General features: G+C 37.3%; 1 protein-coding gene across 1 annotated transcript in view; it reads right to left on the bottom strand.

The window, feature by feature from the left end:
* The window catches only part of LOC121321625 (ADAMTS-like protein 1), a 100,159-nt gene that overhangs the window by 26,984 nt on the left and 59,811 nt on the right, over window positions 1-13,364 (bottom strand). Inside the window, exons 14-18 of the mRNA XM_041260630.1 lie at window positions 8,818-9,122; window positions 6,028-6,157; window positions 4,428-4,638; window positions 439-618; window positions 47-200 (exon numbers count right to left, since the gene is read on the bottom strand). Of these exons, the coding sequence (XP_041116564.1) occupies window positions 47-200; window positions 439-618; window positions 4,428-4,638; window positions 6,028-6,157; window positions 8,818-9,122 (980 nt within the window). The remainder of the gene's footprint in view (window positions 1-46; window positions 201-438; window positions 619-4,427; window positions 4,639-6,027; window positions 6,158-8,817; window positions 9,123-13,364) is intronic.

Below are 13,364 nucleotides of genomic sequence, written 5' to 3'. Positions count from 1 at the left end.
CGGTTGCTAAGTTAGTTCACACAGACTATAGAACTCTGGTTCTTACTTGCACAGGATGCCAGTGAGCATGGTCTGATAGAAGGCAGCTGACTTAAATTGGAACAGGCTGAAGAGCTGAGGATCACATATTCGCCGTTTTCATCCATCTTCCTGCAGACCACTGGAAGAACCTGGTTGCCTTCTCCACAGCTTGCAGAGCACTGGCAAAAACAAATATAAAATCGCAAAATCACCCTTGCAATGTAACACTACTGGCGCTGGGCACTTTAGCAGAAAGTCCACAAGGCCAATGATTCACTGTTAACGATATATTTAAGAATATATTTAAGAATTTCCGATTATTTTATTTTTCATATCACGCATTTATACTTATGAGAGATTTCAGCAGAAATATAAAAGCTACATAAGATTTGTAAAAAGTCCTTATGACCTACTTACCTGTGACCACTCCAGAGCACCCCACTCTGCAGGACATGCCCTGTTCTCACAAGGTTGCTGGGTAGTTGGATTCGGAAGAGAGCAGAAGGTTTCAGGCAGTTCCAGGAAACTGCCGTCGGCCAGTCTCTGCTTACAGAGAACCTCCCGGGTCTGAACACCACCTCCACAGCTACGGGAACACTGTGAGACATTAATGGAAAAATGATCTAGGGAGTTACTAAGGATGTTTTATTCACTAATTACATAGGGAGTGTAAATACTTTTGCAAATTGTACCAGTAGAAACTTCCCTATACATTTCCATGACAGATTTCTTTTTATTATACTTTATATAACACTATGTGTCATTTAAAAATAATCTATTAATAAACAAATGTCAAGTACCAGGAAGGAATGTTTTGATATAGATACTATATATATGACTTAAGGGCCTTTCACACCTAGTTCACTTAGAGAAGATAAATCACACAAGTTCAGTTACACCTAAGCTCGGTTCGTTTGTGCAGGTGTGAAACATCAAAAATATTAGTTTTGCATCAGAGTGCGCAGTAAAGAAGAGGACTAGGATTCACTTGAAAGGGTGGTCTCGGCTTGACTGAGGGGGAACTGTAATGCGTTTCCCCCAGCGTGAAAGCAATCGCGTTAGAATTCACAATGCAACGAACCGACTGGTGCTAATGTGATGCATAACCCACTGTATGTATTCTAATTTATAATTATTAGAAAATATAATTATTTCTATATTACATATATAAATAGCTTGGTCCCTCACGTAATTGGTCTTTCTGCCTTGACACACTTTTTCTGCGTTTATGTGTCATTACAATACGATCATATTGAGATGACAAAGGCTGATAAAACGGATTGACAGGGACGGTTTACAACTTGCAGATGTTGGGGTAATGCCACTGACAATGCAACAGTAGACAGAAATTGAAAAAAGAAAGCATTCCTCTTTATCTGTCGCCTTTGAAAATGTCTCCTCCTTGCACATAATGCAGCACGAAAATGTCTGTGTTGCTCAACAATATTTATTGTCCAGCTTTCGTGCTGACGTTCTACCAACAGATGTTAAATAAACAAAATGTATGTATATAGTACTGATATCGCAAGCCTTGTATGGCCGGAACCTCCCATGTTTAGTAATGAACATCCGTCTGGGCATTAACAGGAAGATATAATTTTGGTCACGTGCACAAATCCAGGCTCAGTTGAATAATTGCAGTGTGAAAACAAACATATTCTGGTACGATTACAGCCGAGAAGGAGAACTTAAACTCGCTTGGAGGAAAAATGCAGTTTATTTGAGATCTTCTGGTGTGAAACCAATCAAGGCAAAATTGCAACATTTTAGATCGTTTGCAAGTGAATTCTAAATTGGACCTTCATAAATGAACTAGGTATGAAAGGGTCCTTAGTTCAGCTAAAGCCATTTAAAACGTATAGGGATTTTTTTTTTCTTTTCTGGGAGTACATTAAAAAAAAAAAAAAAGTTACAAATCCTTTTCCTATGAATCATACTTTTCCATGACAGACCGTAATACAATCATGACACATGATTCAGTGTACAAATACAACGGTTTATGGTGCATAAGCATGATAAACCTTGTTTAAGGAGGCCTGTTTGCTTGTCTAAAGTATTTGGATTACTATAGCCATTTGTCGTCCTCAAGAAAAACGTACTGGCGCAAATCCACCACCAAGTCTACTTGGCTCCGAGATTTCCAACAATTCCCATGGGTTTCTTTACAGTTTGTCTCAATTTTGTTAATCCCCTACATGTAATCATGTAATATATCTCAGTCATGATATCGACTCTAAATAATTTTATTACAAGGGATTGTTACTGGTAGATTTTTTTAATGAATGAAAAACATTACTGTTCCAAATAACCTTAACCACCAAGAAATACTATAGCAAACACTCACTGCTGCATTGTACAGTAGGTTGTGTGTTCTAGGCCCTTTAGGGTCAAGACAGTGATGTTTAGAGGTTTTGCAATGCAGCTATTCACTTGATGATAGCACAAATACTATTGCCTGTAGGTCTACCACATGTGCCTTGAAAAATATTGTAATAATAAGCTCCACCAGTAGAGTAAGTAACCCTGCATTGCAGCTTGCTTTTTTATTTTCATTTTTTAATTGTCAGGTCTAATTTATCCTTAAAATGTACATGGCGAGTCATGCCAATGCAATAATAATAATAATAATAATAATAATAATAATAATAATAATAATAATAATATTTTTAATATAGTGCCTTTCACAATAAAAATAGCCTCAAAGTGCTTCACATGAATAAAAACACTGACAAATATTAATAAAAGAATGCCAGAAAACAATAAAAACTGAAGAAACACATAGAACAGTAAAACAAGGCGGAGAAATAATTTTAGCATAAAAATGCTACATTATTAAAGTGTGCTTTTAATTTTGTTTTAAAAGCAGTGACACTTGGTTCTTCCCTTGCAGATCATTCCAGAGTTTTGGGGCACTATAACTGAATGATCTAACATCTGTGTTTTTTTGGGGTTTTTTTGTGGGACAATAAGCAACCTCACATTCTGTGATCTGAGTGGTTGTCTAGGAATATATGGTATTAAAAGATCATTTAAATACGATGGTGCAAGGCCATTTAATGCCTCATATGTTAAAAGCAACACCTTCAAATCTACCCTGAATCGGACTGGAAGCCAGCACAGAGATGCTGGCACAGGAGTAGTGTGATCTCGTCTCTTAGTCCCAATTAAAATTCTAGCTGCAGCATTTTGTATAAGTTGCAGCTGTGACATAACACAGCTATGAGTACAAGAGAATAGGACATTACATTAATCAATTCTAGAAGATACAAAAACATCCATCAATCTCTCAGTATTTGAGTGGGAAAGAACACTTCTCAATTTGACGATATTTCTTAAATGATAAAAATACATTTTAGTAATATTCCTGATGTGTTTATGGATCTTTACCAAAATATGTAGGTCCTTTAACCAACGATGATTTTTTAATATAGTTAACCAGTGCACCTGACTGTGAGCTTTATACTGATTCTCTACTGTACTGGTGGTCCTCAGTTAACTTCCTCTAGGCATGCAACTAGACATTCCATTAAAGCAAACACATTGGTGGATCTTGTAAAAGTTATTGTTTTAACTGTACCCATTAAACAATTTTCCTATAATCAGCTATATAATTTGCCCAATTATGCTAGCAGGCTGCAATTCTAGCCACAAAAAACAGAATCAATGACTGACATTTATGACATCTCTGCATACTGTCTGCACTGAATAACTGCTGTATTTTGTCTCGTCAGGGGACAGCTTAACCAATGTAAAAGATGCTGGGGAAATATACACTTCTGAACTGATCTTAAAAGAGGAAAACATAAATCCCTCCAAACAAAATATACAAAATGAAAGTTCAGTGGTGTTAAAAGACAGTAGGATTTCACTACTGGGATGTAATTCTGATGAAGTCATTTTTGCATTTCTAGTAGATGTAATTTGCATTTATAGTAGTACTAAAAAATAACTTTCAGCAATAAGTTGAAAATGGACCGGTGGTCCCCTTGATCAGGCTATGGAAGAGATAAACACAGTGTAAGTAAGACTGGAACGACAATCTTATTTAATTTATTTAATTAAAAAAGGGGTTTTGTAATTATGAACATATGTTCTTACAGAAATTGTGATTTTTTTCAGCCAATTGTCAATAACAGGTAATGCAATTTCCACACAACACTTACTGTGGGTCACCATACAACATGTTCCTGTGCCTATTAATCCGACACAGATGGTTTGGCCTTTTTTGTAATCTGAGCAGATATGATTGGCCTGATCTGGGGAGTTGAAAATGCAATGCTCAATCAGGCAAATGTGGACACCAATGCAAAACCAAATTCATCAATGATCTGGATCTTACTTGGGCCCTTTTTTAACTGCATCTGATCAGTGAGTGCACCAAACCCTTGTATGGCAAAATGAACTACCTGCTGCCAGTCTTGGGGGTACCAGGCGGGCGGGCAGTCAAAGCGGTTGCAGGCCTGCACCTGGGCGGGCTTGGCCAGCCGGCACTTCTCATCACTCAGGGTGACAGTCTCGTTGCTCTCTCTGGACAGCAAGTGGGTGCACGTCACGTCCCGGGTCCTCAGGCCCACTCCACAGGTGGCGGAACAGGAACTCCACTTCCCCGTTTCCCACCTGAGAGAAACGGCGGAAAAGCATGACGCACCATGTTCATTTCCTGGCATGGGGACTAATCAATAAACCCACGAGCTGTGAAATATCATGTTTAGAAAACAGAAGTCAATAAACTTACTGGAAGTGGATAACTTTTTATTTGGTTTTCGGTAGGACATGTAGCAATTTTAAAATAAACTGCCTGTAGTGAAATTCTTTGACAAATCTTTGACTGGAAATACTTGGTGACAATGCATTATCTGTATCTGGTACAACTTACCAAACACAGTTTTTCATTTACATACAATAATCTCGAGAAAGAAAAAATACTTTCACAATTTTGTTGTCCTTGCTTCAGACACTGGTGCTGGCATATTTTACTTCTTTGGCACCGAAGAGAGGGCTCAGGAACAGGCCTCTGATTAGTCACATATTGTGTTAACACTGAGCTTCCTTCCCTCCATCCTGTATAGGGAACAGTGCTCTAATTAAGGGATGATGGAAGATGGAAGCTGATCAATGCACATTTTATTATGCGTCTAAAATAGTAAATTCAGCTCTCAGCAGGTCAGAATGGATTCAGTTGCAAATAAAAAAAAGAAAAGAACCGCCTAGTTTAACCATGTTCAATAAAAAAAAAAACAAGAAAGCAAGGGATTAATATACTGTACCGTTAAAGCTGAAACAAGATTTTTTTTCACTGACCTCCAAAGTAAATTATTCCTCGTATGCACGCTTTTTTCCTTTTTTAGACCGAGAAAGCACAGTAAGAACTGTTTTTGAAATGCTGTTTTGTAAATTGCCAAATACTGTATTGCAGTGCTTTTTTATGCAATAATTTTCACAGACTTTCTTTGTATAGCATATATGCAGTACCATACTTTGGTGTTTTAGACACACTGATATACCTCTCATTGTTCATTTATAATGCCACGGCGTTAATAAAGCAATTACAATGTAGTAGAACGATGCCCTCTGAGATACAATATTTTCACATATCCGATGGACCCCTGGAACCAATTAAAATCACATATGACAGATTCTACTGTACTTATATCAGCCATGTGCTTGTATTTAATGTGCACGACTATATGTATCGGTGTCTTCATGCCGGCTTCTGCCCTGGATTTGTTTGTAAACAAGCTGTCCCTTTTAACCATGGCAAATGTGAACAGCTATGTTGTGATATACCAAGCGATGCATTATTGTGAAGAATCAACTGTATATCAGTGATGCAGGTCTCAAAAAAATGTATAAATCTAATTTTACAACCTGCTCAATGATTTAAATGGTTTTGTAAAGTCTCCTTTGGCCATTAATCTGTTTGTGAACTGTGGCAGTGAGGCTCTGAGGGATACTATTCTGCCTGGTATTCACCTGTGTGCATTCGCTGTAACGGTTGCACAGTACCTTGGTGGACAGGGCTCCGAGCTGCAGGCCTTGAGCAGCTGAGGGGGGCGTCGATGGCTCACACACAAGCTCTCCTCCACCACTTCTCTCGTCTGCTTGTTCAGGCAGATCACTACCGCCTCCTGCAGCCCTGCCCGGGAAACACCAAGGCAGAAACTCACTGTCAAAACTTTAGTAATAAAAATACATCCAAGACATGCTTCATTTTTGGCAAATATTAATGACCGGAAGTTCTTAATTCCCTAAAAAACAAAACAAAGCAATTTTGCATTGTTTAAACCTGTTACATTTTTTAAAAAATGTCATTTTTGCTTCTGAAAATTGGGATTTTCACTTCACGCAACAAAAACAATTAAAAAAAAAAAAAAAAACTGTTATACTTTTGGGCATTTTGAAGTACTATTGATAAAACACGACACCCTAAACAATGCAGCATTAAAGTTGCTGTACTTTTCAGTGAAATATGACAAATCCAGAGCAGGCTGATTTTAAAGGTATACCCGAGGACAGTATAAACGCAGATGGTATACGGTTTCTTTTTGGGAGCCTCTGGGTTCATCTTGCTCACACAAGAATCTGAGGCAGTGTGCAAAACTGTCCATTGTAAGAGAAGGATGAGGGAGGACTAAGCAGCACAAACGAATGGTCTGGGAGAGAAAGAACCCTGCTGTCAAAGCATAAACACAAACAAGTAGCACAACGGGGACTACAAATGGATGCCAAATGTTATATGAATAGAATAGAATATGAAATATGGAAGTATAAGCACCAAACTTGTGTGGTCTGTTTAAATCCAAAAACCTTCAGTGTTGTTTCTAAAATAATTTAAACACATCAGTGCTTCCTATAGTGCAGGAGACACCTGTAAATACAATCTCTGTCGATGGGCAGAGTGACAATATCTTTCTGTTAAAAGTACAGAGAAGATTTTGAAGATGTCCTCCACCGTTTGGCAAAACACCATAAAAAGAATAAAAAGAAACTATATATATATAGAATATATATACGCATACTAAAACACTAATATTGAAATATATATATATTTGTACATATATAATGTCTAAAGGAATAATAAGATTAACTATATATATATATATAATATATATATAATATATATATATATCTATATATATATATATATACACACACAGTAAAAATATACAGTCTGCTAAAACTAAAAAGTTAACTAAATAGTAGCAAAGAAATTGAAAAAATAAGCAGACAACATTACTGCTTCATATTTTTCACATTATGTGTTTAAACACAAAATCAGTTCTGTTGTATTATGACTGTTTGGTTTTACCAAAGGCTTCAGATTGTCATTCATTACCATTAAAACACCACAAAATCATTGCAATATACAAGCAGAACTATCAAGCTAACATGCCAACACAAGTGATTAGCTGTGTATACAACCAGATTTAAATATGCAAAGTTAGGACCAGCATATTGAACAGTTGTTGACAGAATTATCTGAGTAATGCAATTAGTGGTATCTAACAGGGGTGTACTCATTGTACTCATTTAAGAAGTATTTATCGACATTCATTAATGTGTTGACTTCCAATCAGTCAGTTTACTGCCTCGTCACGGCAGTAAAAAAAAATGTCAGTGCCCCGGAACAGAGGAAAATTAGCTTCCAACACTCAATGCAGACATTAATTGCAATTAATTGGTACTCAATTGTAAAGGTGAGGAAAGGACAGCTTTTCTTGTTTTAAAACCAATCTATTAATGAATAGAGTTATTTAATACCTGCCTATAAATACTTCATAAAGGCAATTGCGAGTTTGAGCATCAGCACACCTATTATCCCAAAATATCAGGTTAGACAACAGAGACAGTTGTGTTTCCTAACTTGTATGTGTCTTTTATATTGTTCCCTGAGAACCCTGCTGTATAATTACAACTTTATTCATTTTATAAATCCCCTTTTTTCAGCTTAATATTACAATGATGTCATTTGTAAATTGGAACCTGTTGATTTTAAAAAATTGGCAATGTCATAGCCTGCACTACACACTTTGTAGTTTCATGTGGATATCCGATACAAAAGTTAATCAGTAAGGCAATGATTTACTATGTTACTGGGTTTTCTAACACTCCAAAGTCACAGGTTAGCTCAGATATATCAAGTAGTGTTTATTGAGAGAGATGAAATACAGAATTACTCTGACCGGACGTGCAATGTAGGAAACTGAAGATGTGAGTCTGAGCCAAGGGCTTTCTGTGTGTCTTTACAAAACAAAAAATCCAGTGGAACCATTGCTGCTTTGAGTAAACTACATAAGACTTATCTGCCCTCCTGTTCAAATGCCTCCAGGAGCCAGGCACTTGGCAAGACTAACAAAGCTATCTGTTATAGTGTACTAAACAGGATGCAAGTTAGAGGTGAGCCAAAACTTTAGAAGCCTTGTAATGGTGAAGGTGTTATAGTGAGGATCAAGTACAGTATCAGTACAGTGTATGTTTTCCTTTATTAGTTTTAAAAATATACAACCCCAATGGTGTTTTCTTTCCATTTAAAATAAAAATAAAAACATGTTAATTCACTCATTAAATCTGAGGTAGGACTACTGTGGATCCACGTATCTTATGCCTTATTAATAATTACAATAGTACTCTTGGAAGGTGTGACTAGACTCATGCGCCTCACAACGCTTTCAGACTTATGCTTTCTCATGTGTTATTACTTACCTATCACACAACGACCCTGCATGCAGAAACAGTATTTATAACATCATCACCACCCCCTCAAGGGGTATTTAATAAAAGGGACGAGGGACGTACCACCCCCGCAGGGTTCGGAACACTCTGTGAAGCCCTCGTACTCCCAGTCGTGGAGTTCGTCATCGTCATCAAGCTGTAAGAGCAAATCCTCGCCCTCCTCCTCGGGGCTGTGGTCCTCCCCTTCTCCTCCGCAGGGTCCGCTGTAGCACGTCCGGCTGGCCGGGGGCTTGGGCCCCTCACACTCATCGTCAGGCAAGTCTGCCACTGTCTGGGAGAAGGACAGCAGAACCTGACACTTCACTCGCCGCCGCTGGCTCCCGGCCCCACAGGTACTGCTGCAGGGGGACCAGGCGTCAGGGACGAACCTAGACACAAATGTAAGGAAACACCAAGTGCTTATTCTTAGAAGCAGCTAGCTGGAATACTCTTCATAAAGATGTCACACTTCAAAATGAAAAAATAGTTTTCTTAACTCAGTAAGACTGAGTGGAGTAAACTGTATTTCCCCCCCCAGATAGCTGATCCATTGTGCATACAGTATGATTGTCTCCATTATTGTCATACACTTTAATGTTTCATTTAATATTCCAACTTGGCTTCAAATCTAAATATGAATTGTTCAGCCATTTTTCATATGTTTTATAACTCTACTGCACACAACATGCAGAAAGAGAACATATATTTTTGAGGCCATTGTTAATATCAGATTTTTACTCCAGGGTACAATTTGAACCATTTATTTTTTTATGAAAGGAAAACACAGCAGTAGTTTTACAAAATTAGGCTAGTTACAGTAACATCATAGGTGGACTTAAAAGACCTTGAATTAGCCTAGCGTTGTTTTTCCACTAATTTTGGAAGATTGCCTGTCTTATGTTCGTTTACAAAACATGTTTCAGATTGTACACCAAAATATGAGCTGTTATGCATACTTTGAAAGAAATGCTTTAAAAAATGACATATGCCATTGCCTCTTTTGTGTATCTGCCTCAATAATAAGCCATAAAACATTGAAAACATGTTTGGGATACACTTCAAAACACAGAGTCATCTTCCACTGCAGAATGCTTTAGGACCTGTACCGCTTAGTTAATCCTTTTTGACAAGTACAGTAAAGCACAGTGAAACAAAGCATACAGAAGCATGATATATTGTAAGTGAGATAAATGCAATGGTTAGCTTAGGTAAGCATGGCAAAACAGTGAAGCATAGGGAGACATAGCAAATCACTCTAAAACACAGCATATTAAATGCATTAAAAGACATGGCAAAAGGTAGGAATGCAAGCAGATATATAAATGAGACAGATTATGGTGGTGGTAAACTGTGCGAACTGACCTTTATGCACCATTACAAATCCTAATGTATTTTCAAAGGGGTTTCTCGTGCCAGAACTGAATGTATGTGATATCTTAATGCTAGTTCGTTTTTAAATGATTGGTAATGTAAATGTTGACACTTCTGCACTGTGTCCATGTGTGTTACCTCTGGGATTTAGGGCTGGAAAAAGTATCTGCCAAAAATGTCCCATTTCTTACAGCATTAATCCCCCTAAAAATGTGCTGCCATATGGCATGCAGGTATTATTGCTGGCTCTAGAGCACAAATGTATTACATATGCCATGATTATTTATATATTATACATTAAAGCAAATGTAATCTAACAGTGTGAAACACAATACATAACGCATGTGGCAGATTTTTGGATAGTACAGTATGTAGGCGTACCTGACACAAGCATTGCCTGGAGTAATCTACCCAAGTTACATAAATGTTTTTTTTTTTTGTTTTTGTTTTTTTTTAAATATAAGTAGAGATGACTGAATAAGATAGACTGTACGTGGCTGCCTTGGAAGTTTTGCCTAATAGTTTTAGAAAACAACTTCTGCTTCTAAACACTTCTAATCGTTGTTCTGCTATTTATAGTGTAACCCACAGGCTAACTACTATTATACAACTCAAAGACTTAACATAAGGTCAGATACAGTACTGTAAATTGAACTCATTTCACTAGCACTCTAATTATCTTGGTTTCTAAATTCAAAATAAGGCCATTAAAGTACTGTACCCATCAACTTTGAACATAAAATATTTTAAAAACTACATTTCTAAAAAAAAAAAAAAATGAAACCAAAGCACTTCATAATGTCAAGGATGTACTGGTGGTGTGTTGGTATCAACAAGCTGTAGGTCCACTTCAGATTATTTTCTGATTTTCACACTTGAATTATTACATAAATTCAAACGGCAGTGTCTATACTCCATGGCAGTAATTAAAAGGTTAATTACACATGTTTTTCTGGGAAGGTTTGTCACTAAAATCAACCAATTATAATTGTAAATCATGCCCCGATTGGAAACTTAGCAGTAACTGCACATAAAATTCCACACTCAGTGTGTAGTCAATGACAAAGAATTCTAAACATTTAAACCACAACAGAATTTACACAAACAGATTAAATAGGTTAATATCAGCTTTTTGGTATAATGTGTTTATAATCCCATCCCTACCAAATCAATGTGAGGAATGTGGCAAGGTGTTGATTGACTAATTGCTTATCAATAAAACCTGGCCACTTGGTTTAAAAGAATCTGGAAAGCCAGCCCTTTTGTTTGCTGTTTGTTCTTTGTCAGTAAGCTGGAAGTGAATTGGGAATTCCTCATGTCTGCATGTTTGAACCAGGGCGAACAAACGAAGCAACCACGTGTGATTACCGTCTGTGTTAGCCAGAATCCTCATATTTAAATAAGGGATTCATTCAGGGGATTTTACTCCCACAAAAGCATATGCCAGTGTGTTAGGGAGAAGGTTCCTGGAGCGGGACCTACCTTACAGTGGGAGCAGCGCTTGGCTGGTGTTTGGCCAGCTTTTGTTTTATTAGCTATTTTTTCCCCCACTGTGTTTTGTTTTGCATTTTTGTATTTATTATTTTCATGTACACTTGTGTGTGTGTCCTCCCGCACTAGGACTACCATTGCTGGTACCTTAGTGGCGTCCAAGCACCACTACACCTGAACTGTAAATACTTGCAATAAATCCTGTGCACCTGTGCGGCGTGGCAAGGAAAACCTCTGTGTCTCTCCTGTCAAACAAAGGATGCTCACACTCATAACAAACACCCCTGTTACACATACATTAAAAGTTTGTGAGAAATAAAGAGGGTCCATTACAGATTCCGTGTATCTCTTATAGTGCATGCAAGACTCGTCAGTGTATTTTTGTTTTTGAAAAGTATGTAAAACAACAGAGAGAGGTCATATTTCTATTATTTAAAGTAGTGGTAACATTTAGTTCTGGTATCATGTAGATCAATGGTTCTCATCCCTGGTCCTCAGGACCCCATGTATCTTCTGGTTTTCGTTCCAACTGAGCTCTCAATTACTAAACCCTTAATTGAACTAATAATTTGCTTAATTAGACCTTTTTAATTGTTTCCATTTTAAACAATTGGAGAGTTCAAGTTCACTGTAAAGCCGTACAAGTAACTTGAAATATGCAGATTTTTAGGAGTTGAGAACAAGAACAGTTGGGTCTAATTAAGCATATTTTCTTAAATTTAAGGATTTAGTTAAGTCATTGAGATCTCAGTGGAATGAAAATCAGAAGACACATGGGGTGATCGGGGTTGAGGAAGACTGATACAGATCATTAGGAAAGCCACAGACATGTGTTAATCACTATTGTTTGGGGTCAACGAGGGTCTTATTTAGCATTTTTTCTGTATTTCACTTTTCAAGCACTGTAGGTTCTGTAAGCCTTTTCAGAATACATATGCCATGTAGGGTTTGTAAGCAGTTTATAAAATATGCACTGCATGCAGTTCAAAGCCAATAACATAGAAAAACTAAAAGAAAAGCAGCCGGATTCTGATGGTTGGCTAGGATACAGCAGTCTTGTACTATGAATGCAGCCTGTTATTTAATATTCTGAAATTTGATGTATATCTTATAGCGCGATGAGTGATGTTCTCTTATTTGCATGCCACAATAACCATGAACCCCTTGTGAATGAGGTAGATGTCTCACTTTCTAAAGGAGTGACTTGAAGTAAAATTAAAACCTGAACTAAAGTTATATTAAAACTTGGCAATGTTTCTCCTTTCCCATCTCTCTCTCACACAACACTCTGTTATTTTCTTAACTAAATCACAGGGACAGACTGAGGAGAAAAGAGATTTGGAGATAAATAAGAAACAGACGCAGATATAAAGCTAACAAAATAACTACACAGCACTAATAAAATAACCCCAGAGAATCTTTTTACTTAGTAAATCCTAAATTTTTCTATATAAAAGATGCATATTTACCAGAGCTGAGGCAGGGTGTGAACCGTTGACCACGCACACACCGCAAAAGAGCTACTTAACCACTATGCAAAGAAGAACTAGGAAAGAATCAGAATGCATGATGACAGTACATCACACAACACTCTTCTCATTTAACCTCAGTGATTGGCTGTAGCACCAGTGCAACAGGGTGAAGGCTGGGCAACCCGGCAAGCGAATGGGTTAGGTTTGTGCGCTTGCACTACTACACCAATAAAATACCCATCACCTGGTTAAAAAGGAAATTAAAAACAATTGTGTCAGTGCAGGATATTATAAATG

Source organism: Polyodon spathula, chromosome 1, assembly GCF_017654505.1.
Source record: "Polyodon spathula isolate WHYD16114869_AA chromosome 1, ASM1765450v1, whole genome shotgun sequence".
NCBI lineage: Eukaryota > Metazoa > Chordata > Actinopteri > Acipenseriformes > Polyodontidae > Polyodon > Polyodon spathula.
This window is presented reverse-complemented; position numbering and strand designations above follow the sequence as displayed.